General features: G+C 44.1%; 1 protein-coding gene across 2 annotated transcripts in view; it reads right to left on the bottom strand.

Annotated features, from left to right (window-relative positions):
* Positions 1-16,883, bottom strand: part of UST (uronyl 2-sulfotransferase) — a gene marked incomplete at its 5' end in the record, with an annotated part of 258,937 nt that extends 242,054 nt beyond the window's left edge. For both annotated transcript variants that reach the window (XM_081093661.1, XM_081093662.1), the window contains one exon: positions 16,637-16,883. In XM_081093661.1, coding sequence (XP_080949787.1) covers positions 16,637-16,883 — 247 coding nt within the window. The remainder of the gene's footprint in view (positions 1-16,636) is intronic.
* Positions 16,884-23,152: the final 6,269 nt, after the last annotated feature.

Genomic DNA, 23,152 nt, shown 5'->3' with positions numbered 1-23,152 from the left:
ACACCTGAGGGCCAGATCCACTCACATGTCACCTTGAATTTATGTCCTCTGCACAGGTTTGTCTGCTGGTTTAATAATACATGAGAGTGACAGAAACCTTAAATCTGGTCTAGCTGTCACAGATTTTCAAATCAGGACCAGTCTTTGTGGCCTGGCCCAGCACAGTCACTCTTCCGTGATGATCTTGAAGACTTCTTTTGAAAGTGTTCATGTACTGACATTGCTAGACAGGCAGATGCAGATTTAACAGGAAGTGTCAAAGTTGAAGCTTCCAAGCCCTATTGAGGACCCTGGCAATAGATCTCATGGTTAAACATTTTTGCAAAAGTAGTATATTTTAACAATAACTTAAAACTTTTTTTACTTTTTTTCCCTCCAGTGATATTTCACATCATCAGGTAGAGTGGCTGCAGGCACCTGGGCCATCTGTTCAAGGGAGAATTGAGTTGAGGATACGTTTAGTTTGAAGTTAGTGGCATATGTTTATGTGGTTCACCATCAATTCCATGTACAGTCAAATTGTTGTTAGTCATCCCAATGTAGAAATGGATTCCAAAAACATGCCTACTACATACTACACTGAGACACATACCACTATAGCATGGAAACGAAGGACTAGTACTTGTGTCACTCAGGAACTTTCACCATCTTCATGGTATTCTGGCCAGAAATGGTGACGGGATCTTGCACCACAGTTACCTCACAGAAGAGGGTCAGCTTGTCATCAGGAAGAAGACTGTAGTCTTCATCCAAAAGAACATCTCTACGGATGAATTTCTTGAATCCCCCCTCATCCTCATCACCTTGTAGAAACGTAGATGCATGATGACTCTCCAAAGATTTGATTTCTTCTCCCTTGTCATTCAGGATGGAGAGTGTGAATTTTGCCACACACATAGGCATTGGAGAACTGACCAAAAAAAGGTAAAGTGACAGGTAATCTTTACTTTCTTCATCTCGCCCTTTTGGGTATACTCTCAAACACCATTTCAGTTCATCATTGGCTTCTGATGAAAAGGTTGAACTTTGAATGACTTCACCCACTTCCTGCCAGCAAAAGCTAAAGTTATTGATGGTCCACATGTGGGAGAATTTCACTACCTTGATCTCATTGTGGCACCAGCTCTCAGCTACAGGGCCACTCAACATTTCTGCTGAAGGTGGCAGACTTGGAACCCTTAACAATGCAAGTTTGAAAGTTAAATAAGATTTCCAAAGTCAGAGGACAAAGATTTCTGTTCTCTTTTCACCCACATTAAGTCAGTAGTGGGAAGATGAAGTTGTCTTGTCTAACAGGAAATCTCTCAGAGCAGGGCCTACAGCTGCCGGTACCTGCCCTTCCTCATTCACTTCATACTCTCTACAACACCCAGGCTTTGCTTCTGAAAACAACTGTCTAAAAGATGCATCTAAAACATAAATGCTGTTTTGCTGGCATGGCTCAGTGCTTGAGTGACCAGGTCAGGGTACATGGCCACGTTCCAGGCTTGATCCCCAGTGTGGGGCTTGCAGGAGGCAGCAATTCAGTGATTCTCTTTCTTCATTGATGTTTCTATGTCTCTCTTCCTCTCCCTTTCTCTTTGCTGTTTGAGCTTCTCCTTATTCAAACTCTGCTTGAAATATTCAACTGGTGGGACTCAAGTTTCTCCTTCTCAGTGCAGGTCCAAGAATGGCAGAGTCTACTATGAGTGCTCCCACCTCGGTAAGTTCTGTGCATATCAGGGTCAGTAGGAATTCTCTTCACTCAACTGGCAGCTCCAACTTCAGTCAGTCTACTCTGGAGAAGTGATGTGTCCTCTGCACAGATGCGCCTTTTATATGACTCCCCTTAGGCCACACCCACTTGCTGCAATTGGCTAAAATCTAAGAAGCAGATCCAGAGCTTTCTGTAGCAGGAAAAATAGGAAGAGGTCAGCTCAAGGATCAAGCCTTTATGTGTGGTTGCAGTCTCTTTCAGAAGTCTCCCCAGCCAGGTGAGTTCCCAAGACACTCTGTTCTGGAGAAGCTGGATGAAGAGTTTTATAAGACTATATCCAGGGCTTATAAGAAGAGTAGGAGCAAAACAGGTTATAGACTGCTGGTGAAATGCACCAAAAATCATGGCAATTTGTACTAAAAGCAATTTAAAAATGGGTTCACACTTGAACCCAGCAATTCCAAGTCTAGGAATTTATCCCAGGGAAGTAAAGAAGTATGCAAAAATTTGACAATGTTTATCACAGCTTTATGTCGAGTCATGAAAACTGTAAATAGGCTAAATATAAAATTTTTTAAAAGCCTTGCAACAGGAATTATTGTACTTTCCCATGATACTCTGCCACCAAGAAAACCAATGTCGAAAAATACATAAGGATGTGGAGTCACATTTGTGACACTGCCAAGTGGAGGCAGGAAGCTTGCAACCAAACCAAAGCAGTTGTGAGTGAAGGAATTAATTTGAACTTTCTTCTGCCTGCTTTTCTCTATTTTCCACACTTTATACAATGAGCACATATTCATGGTTTTAATTATTTCTTAAAATTGTGTTTTTCAAGCATTACACCAAGTCATTCTTATTATTTGTTCTATTTACATCCAAACATTTGCTCTGGCCATAAGAAAACTTAACCTAGAATATTTGGATAACAAGGGACATATTAACATCAAAATTTAAAACAGTACAAGGATCTGCAATACCTACTTGAAGAAACTTCACACCCAAGACAAGACCAGTGGTTTTACTTCCTATGTTTACTGATGAACATGACATTCGATCAAAATTTGTATGTTCACAAATCTCCAAACAGCCTGCATTTCAATACTGTGGGCTGCAGAGATTAATAAAAACAGGCATTTCTAAACTTGATTCAGGCAAGAGTGTGATTGTCACTTAAGAAAAATCAAATGTTCTTGAATTCAAATAATCAAATTGGTGAATGAAAATTCTACTAAAAAGAAATTTAAGAAATGTTTAATAGCACAGATCTTCAATGAGCTAGACCAGTGGTTGGCAAACACATTAGTCAACAGAGCCAAATATCAACAGTACAATGATTGAAATGTCTTTGACAGCCAAATTTTTTAAACTTAAACTATATAGGTAGGTACATTTTTATTAACTTAATTAGGGTACTCCTAAGCTGGCCTTTGCTAAAAACGTCCTCAATCTGATTGAGGTCGACCCCTTCCCACCCTCCCATCCACATTCGTCTTGTATACTTGTTTCAGATAGATGAAACAAGTGTGGATGGGAGAGTTGGAAGGGGTCGGCCTCAGCAAACGTACCTCAAAACAATGTACCTCCCCCGCGCTGCGTCTCCCGTTGCCGGACCGACCGACACCCCCCACTTCTTCTAACGCCATTTCTTCAAAATAGACTCGCCCAGGCCAAAAACCGACTTCTGCGCATGGGCCACGAAGTTTCAATCACACTGTACATGCGCGCCCGCACATGGTATTTTGTGGAGGAGCCACACTCAAGGGGCCAAAGAGCCGCATGTGGCTCACGAGCTGCGGTTTGCCGACCACTGAGCTAGACTGACTCATTTGTCTGTTTACAAGTGTTAATGGCTTCCCAGAAATGCTGCAGTGTAGACCCTTGCTGCTCAAAGTGTGGTCCTCCAACCAGGCACTGGTCAGACCTGGGAGCCTATTGAAAATATAGAATCTCAGACCCCTCCCATCTCAGACCTACACACCAAAATCTACAGTTTAACAAATCCCTGGTGATCTGAATGCACATTAAAGTTTGAGATCAGCTGATATAAAGAAGCTGAAAGCTAAAGTGTTATAAGCCGCAGCCAAATAAAAGGCTCATAGGTTAAGTCACACTATCGCCAGCATCCAGCACATAGCTGGATTTGATGAACATTTGTTGAAGGAATGAACCTGAATAGATGGAAGAGATGACAGAGAGGATGACTGCCAAGCCACATGTGAAGGAGGGTAGGCATATGAAAGCAATGGGAAAACATATGTCTTCTGAGCCTTTAAGTCTCATTGATGTGAAACTTCAATGAAGTGTAAGCCTTGTGGGCAAGACTTACTCTGAAATTAACAAAAAGTCACCCATCATTTCCACAAGATAGCCAGGAAAAAGTCTGGCAAAAGGGGGCTATATTTTGAAATGGCAATGCATTATGCCATAAACGAAACACAGCACAAAGACAGTAGCCCACCTAGAAACCAGAGAGTGTTCCTGTATGTTTCCCTACCAAGCTAACAACAGGACTGCGCACTCTGGCCTAGGCAGGTCAGAAAGAGAGCAACACCATTTTAACCGTGTACATTTCAAGACGCAAGCACACAGAACCTACAGACCACCACCCCCCCCCCCGCCCCTGCCCCATGAGAAACAGGAGAGCAAACACAAGAATACTTGAATAAAGTATTGTGCAAAATGCATTTGAAAAGTTCACCATCAAGCTATATAACTATGAGACTCAAAATATTCTCTCTGAATGGTAGCTCTAGATATCCTTTGCTCAGTGAAAGGGGCAATAAAACGATAGAGGTTACAGATGCTAACACATATTTCCTTCTCCCTCCCTTTAATTTCTGGGAACCGCTTCATCTCGCAGCAGGAATAGGAGAACATAACCACAAACACTGCAGACTCCGTAAGGCCTTGGATCTCTGCTGGGCAAGCAAACAAGAGCCACCTTCGGAGTTGGAAAAAACACGAGCAAAGAAAATAATGCGGCCTCTATCCTGTCATCTGCTGAAGCAAAATACACTGGGCCATTGGGTTTTATATTTATGTAGCTTTCCAGAATCCTTTCCTCCATTTTCACCTCCGTGTGCTCTCTAGATCTCAGCTAGAGAGCAGCTTCTACAGAACTGATCTGGGGCACATGACACCTTTGCAGGAGTAACCAATGTTCACCCCACGCTGCTTAAACTGGCATCGCACTCCCAGTCATGTCAACATTCTGCTCCTCCGGAGAACAACTCCTCACTGACCTGCAAAGAGAGGACCACACCACAATCCCCAGGACAGTCTGGCCAGAATGGAGACGCAAGCGTGCCAAGCGCCAGCCACTGACACCTCACCTCCTTCCCCAGCCCTGCCCTGGCCTCTCTGCCAGTCATCACTTTGTGTCCTTCCCCACTGTGGTAAAAAATAACTTCCTCTAAATCTGTATGTGATTGTACACTCATTTTTTGGCACATCATTGGATGAATTTTGACACTCCAGCAGAATGAAATCACAAGAAATCTGAAATCCCATTTCTAGAAAACTCCAAGCAGATGAATCAGTTCCATGTTTTCCTGGATATTGAAAAACTACTTCCAGGCAAGATACGATGCTACAATCTGAGCACCTCGCCAGTTCCTTCTTTCCAGTGCTTCTTGCAGACTCAGCAAAGTCTCAGAGTCGGAGTGGAGCAGGGCAGAAGGCAGGGGGCTAGGTGCCATTAAGTGGGCATAGCTTGCTGGCTGTGTTTGAGGGTACAGAAGGGCATCTCAGTAGGCAGACTGCCTACTGTGGCCCCAAAAAGTCAGCAGGATTTTATATTGGCCTGAAAGCTGGGTCACTCTCTTGTCATAACTACAGGAAGGATGGATGTGGCAAGTCATCCTCAAGAGGAAACAGTCATTTTTAATAGTGACTCCTCTCCACAAAGCAGGCTCTCCAACAGAGGGAACCAGCAAATTTCTCCATTCTTTAGGCCAGTGAAGGGCCACTTTGACAGTGATAGATGCTTAAGGGAATAAAAATCATTTCATATTTTCATGTGCTTATAGGCCACTTGCGTTTCCTCTTCTGTGAATCGCCTGCTTCTATTCTTTGCCCATTTATCTCATGAATTCTCTTTTTTGTTGTTGTTGCTGGTTTATAGATCTATCTGTATATTAATCCCATTTCCTAGAGAAATCATTTGTCCCCAATCTGGGTCCTTTTTTGGTTTGTTTATGGGGTGTTATTGTTCAGGTTTCACTTGAATGTTTTTTCCTTTGTTGTTTGTGCTTTCTGTGTCTGAAACTGACTTCAGATGAGAACTACTGGAAAACAGACCTATTTGTGGTCTGACAAGACCTATGTCGGGGGGAAAAGGGTACCCATGACCATCATCTTGATATCTTCAATTCTTTAAAAGGTGAGGAAATCCAATAGACTATTCTATGCAGTTCCCAGAAGAAGAATTAGCAGAAGTAGCTGGAAGCTTCAAGGAAGTAGCTGCCCACACGGTAAAGAACTCCGTCAGCATTGGAGCTGTCCACCATGGGATGAGATGAGCAGTAAGTAGCAGGCAGCTGGGCCGAGGCTGTGAGAATCCTCTGTGAACAACACAAGCTACTTGGCCCTACTTGTTTTCCTTCTTTCTTCCTGTCACATTGGTAGACTCTGAATCCTGGGAAATCAAGCCTTACTCTACCTCCTCTCTCTGCCTTCCTAAGGACATTCTGTTTCCCACAGTTTCTGGGGCAAGGTTCCCCCCTTATTGCCCAGATAGACTGGGGCAAACTGGTGATGCTGGGAAAAAACAACTATGATTAACTTTGAAAATATTGACCTACAATGCTATTGCATATCCAGCTTGCCTTAGTCACTTGACTCTTGCAATCTATAATAATAAAAGCGTAATATGCTGATTAGACCAGACATCCTTCCAGATGAAGCCACGGCAGAGGCGGCGGCTGCGGCGGGCAGGGGCTGAGCCCCTTGCACAAATTTCGTGCATCAGGCCTCTAGTCTTTTCAATAAGCATTTGGCTCCTAAGGAAATAGCCTTATATTTTCCATTGCTACAGTTAAGTGGTTTCTTATCTCTTAACATGTGATTTTTAAGAGTAGATGGAACCTTAGATAGCATCTAATTCAGTGATTCTAAAGAGAAAAGAGGCACCATCCCCTAGGGCTGTATATAAAAATCATCTAGAGAACTTCTTTAAAGAACCCCTAAACCACCCTATTCTCCCTTCCCTGGTCCTGGGACATACTCCAGTATGGACCATTAAGACCATATGGAAATATTGCTGCTGAGGGAGTTCCTAGGAAAGAAAAACAATTGAGAATCATGGACTAACCAAACTTCTTCATTTTAGAGGTGAAGAAACTTAAGCCTAGGAGGCGTGTGTGACTTTTAACAGCCTTGACCACTAGACTCCATGGGGACTAGTCCCAGACCCAGGTCCAGTGCCCCTTCCTTCAGCCCACATGGCTTTGCCTGACAGTTCTGCATATCCAGTGGGAAGGCATTCATGCCGAATAGAAGGACTAGTGCTTCATGTCAAAGCAGAAAGTTCTGTGCTGAAATTGGAGTCACGGTTTTCCTAGACAAAATTTAACTCTCTAGTAAATAATGTAAAGTCACATTTGCTTTCAACTTCTCAAGGAATTGGGTGACCAGCTACAATGGACAGTAATGGCCCTGTGGCTCTCACTTGCCCCAACACCCACCAGAGACTGGGCAGCGCAAGGCAACATGAAGAAGCAGAAAATGGAAGACCAGCAAGTTCACCAGCCTCTTACAAACACAGGATCTATGACTGGGGTTCACGGGTGTTGCCCTGACTTCCACTGGAAGCAGAGAGAAAAAGTGGCTGTGTACTGGACAAGGTAATTCCATCATAAGCAGGAGGAGTTCTTGAAGCAGTCACAGTGTAGCCTGGCAATATGATTGTTTGAAAAGGTGTGACTTTTGGACCATTATCCTGGCCCTAGCACAGCTGGTGCTCCCAGAGAGCTGCACCACACTCCCTTGGCACAACTATTTTTATTTTGTGAATGCAGGGGGAAAGTGTGGATAATTCAAAACAGAGGAAAGCAGGCTGGGTAGAGAATGTGTTCTTTAAAGACTACTTCCAGGGAGCAGAGAGAGGATAAGAAGCAGGAAGGTTTGTGTGTATGTAATTATCGGGGCAAATGATGGAGCATGTCAGCTGTTGAAGAGCCCTTGCCAATCTGAGCGTGAGAGTGACACGATAAGCCACAAAAATACTAGTTTAGTAATTTCATATTTCTTGGTTACAGTGGGCCTTTTCACTAGAGGCCAAGCCATGAGTAAATATGCATACTCCACTAGTGTATGCGTTTGTATGAATGTGAGTATATGTGTGTGTGCATGTGCATATGTGTTGTGTGCCAGGAGAAGATTTGTCTGACAGAAGAAAAAAATAAGGTGGGAAAACTGACATTTGTTGAATTCAAATGCTGGGCCTTGGGTCAGAGAGGTATCCTACAAATAGCAATTATTAATCCCTTTGTATAAACAAGAGATTTTCAACCAGTGTGCCACAAGACTTTGTTAAAAATGCAATACATAACTATTTAGTCAGGGGCACTGACCTCTTTTCCCTTAGACTGTCAAATACAAAAATGACAACAGCCAGTACACTAATAGCCATCCAGGGTGAATGAATCAAAAGTATACCTATTTTTGTCAGGTAGGCAAAAAATATATTTTTGGGCGTGCCGCAGAATTTTAGAAATTAGTTTATGTGTGCCGTGGGATGAAAAAGGCTGAAAATTGCTGGTACAGATCAAAGCACCTGAGGTTCAGCGAAATCAAGAAACTTGCCCAAATACTCCCAGCTAATAACACAATGGTTCACGCCAAGATCTCTGCTCTGAAATATATTCAAATGTCTGATGCTTCTGGCCCACAGAAGGCCTCCAATGAATATTCGCTGAATGACTTTGAACAAATGAATCTATATGTTTCAGAATACTTTCATTTTATTTTCATTAAGACTGTGAAAGTCATGTTCACTGAACTTGAAAAAAATCAGTGGTGTTCCCAGAAATGCAGTATGGTTAAATGAAAATGGTTTAAATCATCTATCAATGAATAGAGTGAGAATCACTTAAAGCCATGGCTTAAGGTTATTTCAATATCTTCCATCAAAATGGGATGAATGGGTTTGTGCACTGAGCCCTAATTATAGAGCTTATCATTTTGCAGTTCTAGATTAGAATTGGTTCAGTCACTATTTCAAAACCACATCATCTTATGGTCCCATCTCATTAAAGACTTGAAGTCATGCTGGAAGTGTACCAGCTAATTTAACACAAATCGCTACCTAAGGAAGATACTGACCTAGAGAGAGAAATAAACTGCTATTCTGCAAACTCCCAAACAATTGGTCCAGGATTCAAGAAAATGACAAGAAACCAATATTTTTGCATTCTAGTTATATGCGGCCATAGCTCTAGATTGACCTTAAGTATTCTTAATTATAAGGAGAGCCCTGCACATGCACCTTGAAATCCCTACAGGTAACAGGTGGACCACGATCCCCATGCACAAAAGGCAATGTTTATAAAACTGTATGTCATGGTGGTTTTCATGCTTTCTCACCAGCCTGGAAGAGTTGGATTGTAGACACCAACTGAGCTTGAGTCTTGCCTAGCACCCTGCCCCACGTTCAAGTTCTTTCCTTAAAATAGGGACCAAACAAAGCAGGCTAAGGAGCCTTGGCAAAGAACAGTCTGTTTAATCAAGGGACCCCTTGCCGAGCACCCAGGAGAGGTGTCAGAGGAGAGATGGGAAGCACCGAAGACGCTTCCTCCAGTCAAGGAGCTTGCCCACAAACCATCACAGGACAAGGTAGATGGCGAAACTTCAGAATTGATCATGAAATAAGTACCACAGGAGTTCAGAGATCAGCATGGGAATTTTAGCTTCCTAAACCATCAACACAGAAGCAATAGCAGAAGCAAAGGTAGGCAGTGAGGCAAGAAAAATGACCTCGTGGCTACCTCTGGGAAATTATTGATAACATATAAAACCAGAGACAGCCCAAGCGATAAAGCATATCCTGAACACTAAGTAGCTATGTGGCTCCCTGGTAATTTTTTAATATGAGAGTGTTACAAATTATTCAAATTGAAGCTCTACCAGGCAGCATAGAACTGGCAGTACTTATTTTAAAGCATCTTATTTTGATGATATATATTTTTAAAACCTACTGAAAAGTTCTAACACTCTTGGAAAACATTTCTTCCTAAAATGCATGTTATTTTATGAAAGAGAAACATAGACAGGAAATATTTTTTCTGTATATGTGTCCTGTATATTAAACCACAATGTGAGTAAAAAATGCATTGTGTATGAATTGCAATTTTCTGAGAACACTCAAGATTTCCTTGGTAGCCTTGTTTTACATTGAATAAGGAACATAATGTACCCAAATGTTTTCCCCTGCTGAGCTCATCAGCTCCATTCTAGTGAGGAAGTACAGAGACAAATACTCCCACCCATCGCACCATAGTCTGTTGTTCAAAATTTGCTCCACTTATATTCCACACCCAAGTCACAGGAATCTTTGTGACAGCTGTAAAATAGATAAATGCTAGCTACCCACGAATTATGTTAGAGCAAAACTCAGACAAAGTGTTTAATATTTGAAGTAATCCATAACTGTAAAGAAGACCTCCAAGATTCTTTTGAAGAGGTTCTTGTTTACAATCAATTGTTAGGAATTTACTTAGGTTTTACTATACACCCATACACTCTACTTAGCACTTTGAAATTGACTAACGTATAACATGAATTTCTTGTATCTTGAGAAGGTGCATGCCTATGACATAGAGAGCAATACATAACAGTATTGTGTTTCAACCAGCATCATCATTTGCAACTTCAAAATAAGTAGCAAAATCATATATCGGATAAGAGTCTAGTATCCCGAATACATAAAGAACACTTAAAACAAAACAAAACGAAACAAAAAAGACAACAACTCAATTCAAAATTGGGCAAAGAATACAAATAGACATTTTTCCAAAGAAGATATACAGATGGCCAACAAGCACATGGAAAGATACTCAACATGACTAATCATTAGGAAAGTGCAAAACAAAACCACAATAAGGTATCACTTCTCAACCATTAAGATGGCTATAACCAGAATACTGGAAAATAACCAGTGTTGATGAAGATGTAAAGAAACTGGAACTCTCATACATTGCTGGTGGGGATGTACAGCCATTATGGAAACAGCTTGGAAGTTCCTCGGTAAGTTGAACATAGTGTTATCATATGACCCAGCAATTCCACTGCTAGTTATATATCCAAAAGGACAGAAAATGGGTGTTCAAACAATTCTTGTACATAAATGTTTGCAGCAACACTATTCACAATAGCCAAAAGATAGAAATGTCCGTCAATGGATGAATAAACAAACTTCTGACAATGGAATATTATTCAGCCATAAAAACAATCAAGTACTGATATCTGCTGCAACATGCTAAGTGAAAGACCACAAGGATATGATTCCATTTCTATGAAATGTCCAGAATAAGCAAATCTGCAGAGACAGAAAGTAGATTAGTAACCACTTAGGGCAGAGTGGGGAAGGAGGAATAGCACAGGTAAAGCGTACTGGGTTTCTCTCTGTGGTGATAAAAATGTTCCAAAACTGACTGTAGCAATAGTTGCATTTATCTATGAATATACCAAAAACAACTTTTGAAAACTATTAAGCTCTTGAAACTTTAAATGGGTGAACTGTGTGGTCTGTGAATTATATCTTCCGCTGCTTAAATGTTAATAGCATATACTGACATGTGCTTTATTAGGAATTCTCTTGCACAATAACTGCTCCACTCTTGACTTCTGCAAAGAAGAATTTTTGGTGAAATATTAGTGTTTCTGTCCCCATTTCTGATAAAGGGGTTTATGTATATCACAGTTTGTTTAAAGTGGAGTCTCTATAATAAAAATAAATTCAGGTAAGGCAAAATTTATTTGCAGTCAAGTCTTACTTCATTCCAAAAATAATAGCCCGTTATAACTCCTAATAATTTCAATGGCTACAATCCCTCAAATAAGATGCCTGATCATTGTCCATCACTGTACCCTTGGGTATAGCTGCAGGGCAAGTTACTGATTCTGCTCCTGCAGCTTCCCTTTGGGGAAGCAAAAGATACTATTTCTCTTGGGACTCAAAAAACTTAACCACTTTTATTCTAGTTTCTCAAATACAAAACCAACTAGTGTTTTAAACCTGGCTTGATGACAGGGAATTTGGAGAAAGACAGTATCCAGATAATACATATTTATATGTATTTTTAAACAATTCATACTGAGACTAGTCTACATTAAAAACAGTTTACAAGGCAGAATGCTTTTCACCATTCATTCTGTGTTTATGGAACAGACTGCCACAGTCAGATGCCATTTTCTGTTCTTCCCCTAACACAGTGCTACTATGTCCCCATCCAACCCTATAAGATAAATTTGCAGCTATGAACAAGAATGTCATTTTCTTTTTAGGTCAACAATTTCTATTGATAACATCATATTTTATGCATTCATTTCCTAGATTGCTGTCTGGAGCCTGGTGTACTATGTTTAAATCATCTGTGATGTGTAGAAGAAAATTCAAATTCGGCTTTTAAGGTTTAGAGAAACTATTTTGTAAGATCTGGATGTCTATTTTCATATTTTCCTTTATATTCATTTAAACTTAGAGAATTTTAAATTCGATAGTTACATGTTTTTCCCTCTCATTTTTTTGACTCAAAATTGTCATGATCATGTTTAATCTATATAAAGATCGGCAATTCTGAAAACTAAAGTGGTATAAATTAAAAATGGAAAGGAAAGCACATGAACTTGAGATCAATCCAACAAATTTAATTCCCATAAAGGCTAAATCACATATCCAAGGCTTGGTGATAAATCATTAGAGTTTGCTGGTTGTATAAGATCAGTAGTAAGCCATCTGGCTTATTCCGTTTACATCAATGTAACGAGTGTTATTCCAAGTTTTTGATATTTCCACAGCTCATAAGTAATGAGGCTACTGGCAGAGGCTGCAGCATAACCTAATTTCTGGGGGAGATTATATTTTTTGTTTGTTTTCCATAGCAAATCAAAGTCTGAATGCTTTTTAAAAAATGAAATCATTTCACTGAATTGAAAAGACTTTGGTCTCCAAGTTTAAGTACAACAATTTGCTATCTTCATCTATGTACCCCAGTGATTGTGTTCTCTTCTCTCCACCCATTTCAAGTAGGAAGAAGTCAGGACAATAGTTATCCCTGCGTAATTTTATTCCCCCTAACTTTCTTTCCATTTTTTTCAATTTGTTGCAGCAGAAAGTATCTTTAAGGAGAATAGACTTTGCCTTTTTCCAAACTGACTAGAAAGAAGAAACTGTCTGACCCTGGCTCCTGCAGGAAAAGAAAGCATCATTATTGACTCCTCTCCCTCCCTTCCTCACACTGCACTTTCTGGTTGCCCTGCTTCACCCCAACCTTCGAATGTCTAAAGCCAGCTGGAGCTGGCTGCAGCTGTCGGCTAGTCCTTTCCTTGAAACAATGGGGCTTAGGCAGCAAAACAGATGCAGTTTTTAAATGTTGAAATTAAAAAAAAAATAAAACCATGTACATCACCTTTAAAATAATTTATAAATCTCTTCTCTCTCTCTCATATCTCCCCTCTTCTTCTCAAGTACATAGGAAATTTCTTGAAGGCAATATTTTACTCTAAAACAACGGTTCTCAAACTTAAACTGGCATCAGAATCATCCGGAAGATTTGCTAAAACCCAGATTGCTGGGTCCCACCCCAGACTCTTTCATTCCCTGGGTCTAGGATGAGACTGGAGGATGTGCATTTGTAACAAGCTCCCAGGTGATGCTGATGCAGGCCCAGGGACCACACATTGAGAACCATGAGCCTAAACAAAGAATAACTGCCAGAGAGGAGGAGAGGGGAGAGGGGAGAGGGGAGAGGGGAGAGGAGGGAGGGGAGAGGGGAGAGGGGACAGGGGAGAGGAGGGAGGGGAGAGGAGGGAGGGGAGAGGGGAGAGGGGAGAGGAGGGAGGGGAGAGGGGAGAGGGGAGAGGAGGGAGGGGAGAGGGGAGAGGGGAGAGGGGAGAGGGGAGAGGGGAGAGGAGGAGAGGAGAAGAGGAGAGGGGGGAGGGGGAGGGGAGAGGAGGAGAGGGGAGAGGGGAGAGGGGAGAGGGGAGAGGGGGGAGGGGAGAGGGGGAGGGGAGAGGGGAGAGGAGAAGAGAGTTATCAAGAATTTATTATTCCAATTCACATCCCCTCCAGTGTGAGGCTCTGGGTGTCAAGTCCCATAGCAGCATCATGGAGATTAATACAGGAAGGTGGAATTTAAGCAGACCAGCTGCTTGAGTTATTTCTCTTCTGCTGGTCCCTCAAGATACTTAGTAAAAGTATCAAGAAAAGAAAAGTGGAATTATGCAAATAAATATGACCATTTTTGGCAGTCATCTCTTTAGATTCCCACTTGCATTTTGGCTGTATTTCTATTTTATCTCTTAAACTGCTCATAGTGCTATAAAGTGAGTGCCTGAAGCAGACAGATTTGGGTTCAGGTCTTGCCTTACTTGCTGTGTGTCCTTTAGCAAGTCAGTGAGGAAACAAGGGGAAACTAATTCTTCAGATATATTGTTAAGGATATATTTTAGACCCTCTTAAAGAGCCGAAGCCCACTTTTCCAAAAAAGCATTATATTTATATAACAAAACAACAAGGACCAAATTTGGCCAAGGGCATCAATATATTTAGTTCACATGGATGTCATATTTTTAACCCATAAGTTAGAAATTTAATGGCCAGTTCTAATAAGAGTAATGTTCAATCCTTCAATTCTTCCTACTTCCCTGAGGGAATGCTGTGGATTCACCCTTCTACCAACGGAGCCCAAATTTATCAGGACTCATTTTATGAAATATATAATGAGAGCACTAAATTCTAGATATCACATGTATTTGACTTCCAAAGAGTTAATGTGATAGATATTGAAGTTTCTTGCTTATACCATCAATGGTGCCTTTGTTCCTTCCTCCTCCCAGATTTGTCCATCCCCAACAGAGGTATCAGAACCATAGCACGTGAGGAGCTGAGTGGTGTGAGACAATTTAGTCCAGCCCCTAATTGTACCTAAAAAAACTTGAGGCCTATGAAGTTTGAGTACCCTGTCCAAAAGTGCTCTCCAGGGCACTAAACACAGATGTCTTCCTTCCCCATCTTCTGTATTTTCCCTATACCATTGGCCTCCACATTTTGCTTAAAAGGAACTTGTAAGCATTCATTATCTGATTTTACAGAGAAAGACCCCTTAGCTTCAAGCGCAGCTCCTTCCCAAAGCCGGTTAACAGGGATTGTTGTTGTTGGTAAAAATATAACCTTTGTAGCACTAGCAGGTGTCTGTGAGCCAATGAAGCTATGAGACTCCAAAATACAGAACTCCGGGAAAGAAGTGGTGTGACTCCCTAATAAAACTGTGCATTACCCCAAATCCTCTAAAAGACCAGATGCTCAAGACTGTACTTTGGCAATCTACTTGGACAATTTTTTTCCTTGAATTTTCCCTAAAGCATCTTGCAAAAACCATAGTTCCCCAAAGTTTCTACTGAAATGGAAGTGTTCCTTTTAAAAGCTGAGCTTCTCTACATGGAAAGAGCTTTACTTTATCTGCCTTTGCATTTCAAAAAGCTCTAACACCTGTCACTTTGCTGAAGTGGTGTGTTTTTTTCCTTCAAAAACGGTGTACTATCCGGACGTGTGGCTTCGGCGACCAGGTGACTTTGGTGGATGAGTGTGGGAGCCGGAGTCCTTTGGGCCATTAGCGGTTTCCCCTTGCGCACTCGCTCGCGTCAGGCAGATGCCGGATGTTTGCGGGTGGCTCCGGTTTATCATCTTGCAGGTCTGCGGGGAAGCCGGAGCCCTACCAGCCTCTCCCCTCTTCCCCGCAAGCCCTCCCTGGCCACAGACATGGGAGAGATTTGCATCCTGCCTGGGCCAAAGCACGCAGTCAGCGGTGCACCTGGTCCGCGCGGGACACGGTGCTGCGGGTCACGCCGCTGCGGGTCACGCCCTCTCTCTGGAGCCGCTCTTTTCTCTCTCTGCACCCGCCCCCCTTCCTCACCTCGCTCCTGATACACCAAACACACACACACACACACACACACACACACACACACACACACACACACACACAAAGTTGGGCTTGAAACACGCGGCTCAGCGGATAGGATCGGCACCGCTGGCCTGGCTGACCCGCGCCGTCGGACAGCCCAGACCTCCGGGCACAGCCCGCTCCCCACGCCCCAGTCGCTGCGGGCCACGGGGTGGGTGAGAAGGGGCTGCCAAAGGACAAGCCAGTTCAGGGACAGCTCTGAGCCTGAAACTGCCCCCGGGTCACCCAGACCAGCGGCAGGAGAAGAATTTGCGGGCAGAATTCGCAGAACCCCACCCCCTGGAGCTCCCCCCACCCGCACCACCTGGAGGAGAGAACTGTGATCAGGATAGGGCTATGGTCACCACAATGCCAGGGGTGGGCTGTGCCTTCCCCTCGCGTCTCCCCGCACAGCCAGGACAGAATCTACGCTCGCCGGTCCACACCCACAAACACGCGCTGCACTCCGCCCCTGAGGTGGCGGCGGAGGCGTGGGAAGGTATGCAGCGCCCCGCCCTGGGGTACCTGCCCGCCCCGCAACCCACACGGACAGCCGCGCAGGAGGGAGCGGGCGCCCCGGGCCGCAGCGCCAATGCCCGGTGCGTCCCACCTGGAGAGCCTCGCGGGTCCCACCTGGAGAGCCTCGCGGGGGCGGGCGGGGGGGAGCATCCAAAGTCCCCGGCGCGTCCCAATCCCCCCTCTGTAACCCCCTGCCCCCCACCCCGGCACAACTTCGCGCGGCCTGGCGATCCTCGTGCCTGCCTCGGTTCCTTACCCAAATACTGCCGCAGGTCGAGCAGGAAGCGCGGGGGTCCCCCGCTGAGCTGGTAGAAGAGGGAGCCCAGGCAGAAGACCAGCAGGGTGGCCATGCAGAAACCGTAGTCCCGGAGGGAGAGGCGCAGGAAAGGCAGCTGGGAGACCCAGCGCTTCCAGCTGCCCAGGCCGGGAGGGGCGCCCCCCAGAGGGGCCCCATGGGGCCAGGGATCCGCGCCGCCGCCGGGATGCTGCTGCTTCTTCTTCATCGCCTGCTCCGCCGCCTCGCACAGTCTGCCCGCGCCAGGAAAAGGTCACCCATCCGCCTGCGGGGAGGAGAGCCCGGCCGGCCGGCTGCACATGGGCAGGGCCGCGCGGAGGGCAGCCCGGGTGGGGGCGGGGAGGGGCCGAAGTTGCCGGGCTCAGGAGACTTTGCTCGGCATGGTCCCCGCCGCCGCGGCCCGAGCGGCCGAGGTGCCCGGCCCCGGCTCGGGGGCACTGCCCGCGCCCGGCCCGCTAGCGCCCCCGCGCCCCGGGTCCCGCCGCGCCTCGGGCTCGCTCGCGGCCGCCGGGGCTCGCCTCCAGCGCCAGCGTGGACCCCCCGGCTTTGTGTCTGTCGGTGTCGGCGTGTTTTGTCCCGGTTCAGGCTCCTCTGAAAAACGGCAGGGAGGAACGAGAGGCGGACACCAGCCCCTCGCTCCACCTCCTTGACAGGGGTTTTCCTCCTTCTCCTCCCCTTTCTCCCTCCGGCTCTCCCGGCCCTCTCTCCTCCCTCTCCCCTCCCTCTCTCCACTCGGGTCTCCGGCTTTCTCTCCGGTGTCACGTTACTGCCTCTGCCTGGGGAGGGGCGGGGGGCGCGGCGATGATTCGCAACGAGGAAGAAAGTTTCTGGGTGTTTTTTCCTTCCCCCTTTCGCTACAATCTGGCCTCGGTGCCTGCGCCACCAGCGACCTCTTGGGGGCCCCGCGGACTTCCCTCTCGTAAACAGTCACGGGCAGGAAGAAGCACGACTTCTTTTACTGTGCATTTCATTGCAGAAGCTCGGTTCTCCTTCTGCGTCCCGAACTGTTCGCCGACGGCCAATCACAGGCACTGGGACAGAGATTCAAGACTTTGCTGCGATGGTGAAAGAGCAAGTGGTGTAAATTAGAATTCAGTGCGCCCCGTAGGGCCAGGCTTTCGCCGGGACTCCTGAGCAGAAACAGCTTTCTTCTCGCTTGTTCCTCGTGCTGCAGCTACTCATCCACGGTAGCGACCAGAGAGAGACAAGGATGCGGGGCACGCAGAGACTCAGGGAGGTCATGCCGCTAGCAGATGCAAAGGGGAAAGACCCTACACTCCCACTTCATCCTGCCTCCCTCCCTTCCAAGGGAAGGTAACTCCTGGACCTGGGCAGAAAGGCTGCAGCAAATACAGACCAGCTGATGGGAATGGATGGGCGATGCAGGAAAGGGCTGCCCTCCTCAGCCACCCTTTTTGTAAGAATCATTTACTGCTCTGTATAGAAGCTGTAACACCTGAGGCCTTAGTGACTTGTCCAAGGCCACAAGGGCTACTAGCAATCGGGTTGGGAGCTGCATTCAAACCTGTTTGAGCCTGGAGCTCACTATACTAACCACTACACGGAACTGTCACCCAGCCAGGGCCCTTTTGTCTCACGATTTGCAGGGTGATTAGAGGGTGAGATAGAACTCATTTAGCCCAGGCCACAGTGAGAAACGGAAACCTCAGCTTTTGATGCTTGTCATCTCTCTCTCTCCCTACTCACGCTGTACTGTACACTCCAGTAGCTGACAACCAGATTGAAAGAAGAGCCAGGAGTCAGGGACCACGATAAGTCTATGACTGTCCTGAAAACCTTTATAAAGTCGGGGTAGCTAAAACATTTTCAACGGAAAATTAGGGAATAGGATCCTGAGATCAACAGCTTAGAATTTAAGAATAATTTGGTTGAACCAAAACCCATATGTGAGTATCTCTAGTTCCTGATTTGAAAGCAGTAAAGAGACACATAGATAGTAAGCTGCAGAGGCTTGTAAATGAAGTGGGCAGTGTCACACACATATTCACAAATGCAGGCGCACAAATTCTACTTCCCAGTTTCATGTTGCCCTCGCCCACTTTCTCACTGAAAATCCTAGAGTGTTAATGATTTATCTCACATTTATTGCATGAATCAGAGATTTAGATTAATACACACATTGTAGAAATGTGAATGCCCCAGAGGCAATCAGTCATTGCTCATTAATGTGAATTAAAACACTGAGTAGCCAGAAAAGGCTCCCCATTAATAATTTTTGAGTTAATGAAGAGGGGCTACAAGATGGTAGGATCAAAGCAATTTTCATAATATTTTAAGACCACCTTTGACAAATTGGACCTGTACCTGAGGCCTGGCCCCATAATGTGAGTGTTTTTCATTAGGAAAAAATGTGCAAGATCCTCTGGGCTCACAAGGACCACCCCAGGTCTAGAGACTTCTCTCACAGAATGCACTGAGAAACCTCCTGTTCATTCTCCTAAGGACAGAAATCTGAGCAACCATGAGGTTATAACAAGAAGAAAGGAAATAAACATCTCAAAATAAATGTATGGGAATGAAAGTTTGGTATTTTTTTATCCTCACCCTAGGATATGATGTTTTTATTTATTTTTTTCATTGATTCTAGAGAGAGAGGAAGTGAGAGGGAGAGAGAGAGAGACATATGGCTAGGTTGCCTCCTGCATGTGCCCCCACTGGGGATCAAGCCTGAAACCCAAGCTTGTGCCCTGACCCAGAACTCAAAATAACAATGGCTTAAACAAAATGAAAGTGCAAACAAGTCCAGAAATAGGCAATCCAGAGTTCATGAGCCATCTTGGCTCCCATCAGGGACCTATTGGAGCGTTTTATTCTACCCAGCATGTGGCTTCCATTGTAAAGGTCACCCTCATGATTCAAGGTGGCCCTTGGAGCTCCAGTCATTATGTTTATGTTCCAGTTGGCAACAGGGGAAAGCAAAAGAGGGAAAGAAAACTTCCTCCCAGCAGCGTAGGTTCTTTTTAAGCTGTGCTCCAAAAATGCCTCCATTGTCTTCTTAGAGATCTTTGGCCAAACGATAGTCACCGGACCATATTCAGTTGTAAGGGAGGACCAGGAAATAGAGACTTCAGCTGGGTACATTGCTGCCACCCAAAAATCAGGATGCTTTTATTAGAGTAAGAAGGACCGGCAACTGTCACGTGGCCATCAGCAGTCCCTGCCAGTCCTCCTTCCTGCTCCCAGCCTTTCCCTCTACATTCCATTCCTCTCACAGCAGCCAGAATGTAATTCCTCTGCTCACAACTTGTCAATGGCTCTTGACATACCTAAAGTAAAAGCCAAAGTCCTTCTGGTGCCCTTCGAGGCCCTTTGTGATCTGGCTCCACTGTCAATCTGACCTCATCTCCTATCTCTTTTCCCTTCTCCTCCTGCCCATTGCACATCAGACAGACAAAACTGGCCCCTCTATCAGGGCCTTTGCATTTGTGGTCTCCTCTGCCTAGGACTTTCTTTTCCCATATTTCCACAGGGTTTGTCCTGTGACTTCCTTCCAGTTTCTGTACAATGTTATCTCGCCAAAGGACTCTCCCCTGACTACCCCATATGTAGTGCATGGCCGCACCTATGCTCTTTATGCCCTTGGCCTTCTTTAATTTTCTCCATAGAACCTACCACCACCTGAAATGTTAGCATGTTTTATTTAATGTGTATCTCTCCTCACTAGGAAACAAGCATCATGAGAGCCATGATTTTGTCTCATTCCTTCACTGCTTTTTCCCCAGCACCGAGGACAATGCTGAAAGGTAGTTATCACTCAGTGGATCAACTCTCATTGCTCTGTGATTCAGGGTGGCCCTGCATCTTGCTAGAACGTTCAATGATCATCAAAGGGATTGTTTGACGTTAAGATATATATTTGTTAAAAGAAAATGAATGAATGAATCCTTCACCCACTCCATGAACCCTAGTCTAATTAGAAACTCAGCTAATCCCTGTGTTATAAAAGCCTCAAAATTGTAAAAGGAATATGAATCCAGGGGTTTGCCTGCTGTTACCATTCACCTTTGCAGAAGGGTCCTTATCGTCGGGATTGTTGCTCATTTCAGGGATGGAGGCGCTCATGCTCCTGGAAAACCAAGCTCGCTCAGCTGTGGGAGATCACCAAGGCTGTGTTCTACCCTCTTCTTTTACTGCGTGGCTGAAAGTAGGGCTCTTTCGGGAAAATGTTTCAGTTGGATGCCCATATTGCAATGATGGGAAATCACAAACCACCCTGATCTGTTTCTCTGCCTTGGAATTGCGAGTCAGGTGAGAGCATGGGTTTTAATGTAAAGATTAAAACATCACTTATTTCCAGTCTTGTGGATCCCTGGTCATTGTGTCTATGGGAACTTGGTCTTAGGTTCTCTGTACGCTCCCCAGAGTGCATCCTAAACAGACCTACCCGCACATGAAGAACAAGAGGTGCTCTCCACCCATGCACCCGCATTACCCTGCCCCCTCTCTTAAGGAGACAAGATGTATAAATAAGCAAGCAAGCAAATAAAGAAAGCATTAACAAAGGGCTTTTAAATCTTAAATGTTTTGTAATAAACGACAATTACTGAACTATTAGTTAAAATTACTATGTTCCTAGCATCTAATCACTTTCCATGAATTAAGCCTTTTAATCCCCACAACGACCTCATGCTGTAGGCCCTATTATTTTCCTCATTTTACACATGAGGAAACAGACTATGAGAATAATGGATATATCAACTATGGGAAACCCAGTGGGGGAAGGTTTCCCAGAAGAGATGGTACATGAGCTGGATTGTAGGATGAGTAGGATTTAGTTGCCTAAGGGGAACTCCAAGTAATTTGAACTGACTGAGAAAGAGTGCAAATACACGTCTGGTAGACAATGGTTGAGCCTGCCCAGAGATGCATCATTGCTAAGAATGGGGGGGGGGGGGGGAGGGGGGGTTCCAACCACAGGAACCAACTGTAGTTTCCCCAAAGGTTCTTTAAAGATTCGCCCCTTTGTGCCAGTGCCTGTTAGCCTCTTAGCTCTTAGGCAAGGGTTAAGCAGAAATCCTTGATTCTATTTGAATTAAATGGATGTTGCAGAGAAAACAATATTAATATAGGGGGAGCACAAAAGACAGGCATGGCTTAGATTTTTGCAGGGAAAAGCCACTGATTCAAAATGATACCGTTAAGTGCAGACACTCTTTCATAGTCCTAACGTAACACAGAGCAAGTTTAATTGCTGCAACGTGGTGGAATCTTCCAACCCTGAGAAAAGCGAGGGCCTACAACAGGTATTTTTCTTTCCACAGTGAATTTTCTTTAAAAGTCTTTGTTTAGTCTACATAAAAAGTCTATAAAAACATTCAGTTGGTTTACAACTAAAGACAAAAGCCTTCTTAATATTGAATGTCTAACTTCACAAATAAGAACTATGTCACTTTTACCGTGTAGATTGCTGTTTGGTCTGTACTTTTAAAGCTCTTGGCAGTAGAAATGAGCACTAACTTTAGAGTCGCTTGTCTGTGTGATTTATTTTTCACCAGGCTCTTATGAGGTTCTAAATTGCATCTAATTATCTGCTTATATTTTTCACATAAAAATTCTTGACTATACTCTTAATCTATGTTAATAGAGTTTAAATTCAATATATCCTTTCAATCGTGCAGTAAGTATGCATTTAGCACTGTTAGGCGCCTACCACTCTGCTAATTGCCCCAAAGCAGAACAGAGAAGTGTAGGACCAGCTGTTCAGCCCTCAAAGTGTTTGCTCTTTGCCAGGGTTGTCATAGTGAATAAATTCGACGACAATGCGAGGCAGTATGTAATTAAATGCTAACTCGTTTGTTACACACTAACAAAATAAAGCCACTCCAATCTTTAGAGAAATCAAATATTCGAGGCATCTCTAAAAGAAATTCCTTTCTTTAATTTATAAAACTATCTTCCAAACCTTTGTCCTTTGAGTGTGGAAGGGATTTTTAGATTTGTGATTTACTCATAAGCAAGTATGATGAATAAAGTAGACGATGAAATTGGTAATTATTTTTGGTCCAAGAGTGGTGTGACTCTGAAGTCATGGTGATGATTTTCTTGTACTTTAAGTTGATTGTATCTAATGCATATTATCTGTTGGTAGGAAGCCAGGTGTCAGGCCAGGGAGATAGCGGTGTCTGCAAGGGGCAGGAACAGCCTGGAAAAGTGGAAATTTACATGAAGCCTCTAAAGTCATTATTTCTATAACTAGTTGAATAATGCTTTTTTAAATGAACTTCGTGTAATGCTATGTTACTGGTCTGTTATAAAATATGCCTGTTGCTTTTCATGCTGCTAAGCACAAATATAAATTCCAATATATTCATTTATCACAAAATACATTTTTGCCTTTAATCAGATCAGTGATTTGATTGACTCATCTGCCTTGCTTAAAAGGGATGAAAAGAAAGTAATAGAATGTTTTTTTAATTATTAATCCAAATGAGTGTTGTCACCTTCAAACTGATATTT

The sequence above is a fragment of the Myotis nattereri genome (genome assembly GCF_964212035.1).
Source record: "Myotis nattereri genome assembly, chromosome: 6".
NCBI classification, from domain to species: domain Eukaryota; kingdom Metazoa; phylum Chordata; class Mammalia; order Chiroptera; family Vespertilionidae; genus Myotis; species Myotis nattereri.
This window is presented reverse-complemented; position numbering and strand designations above follow the sequence as displayed.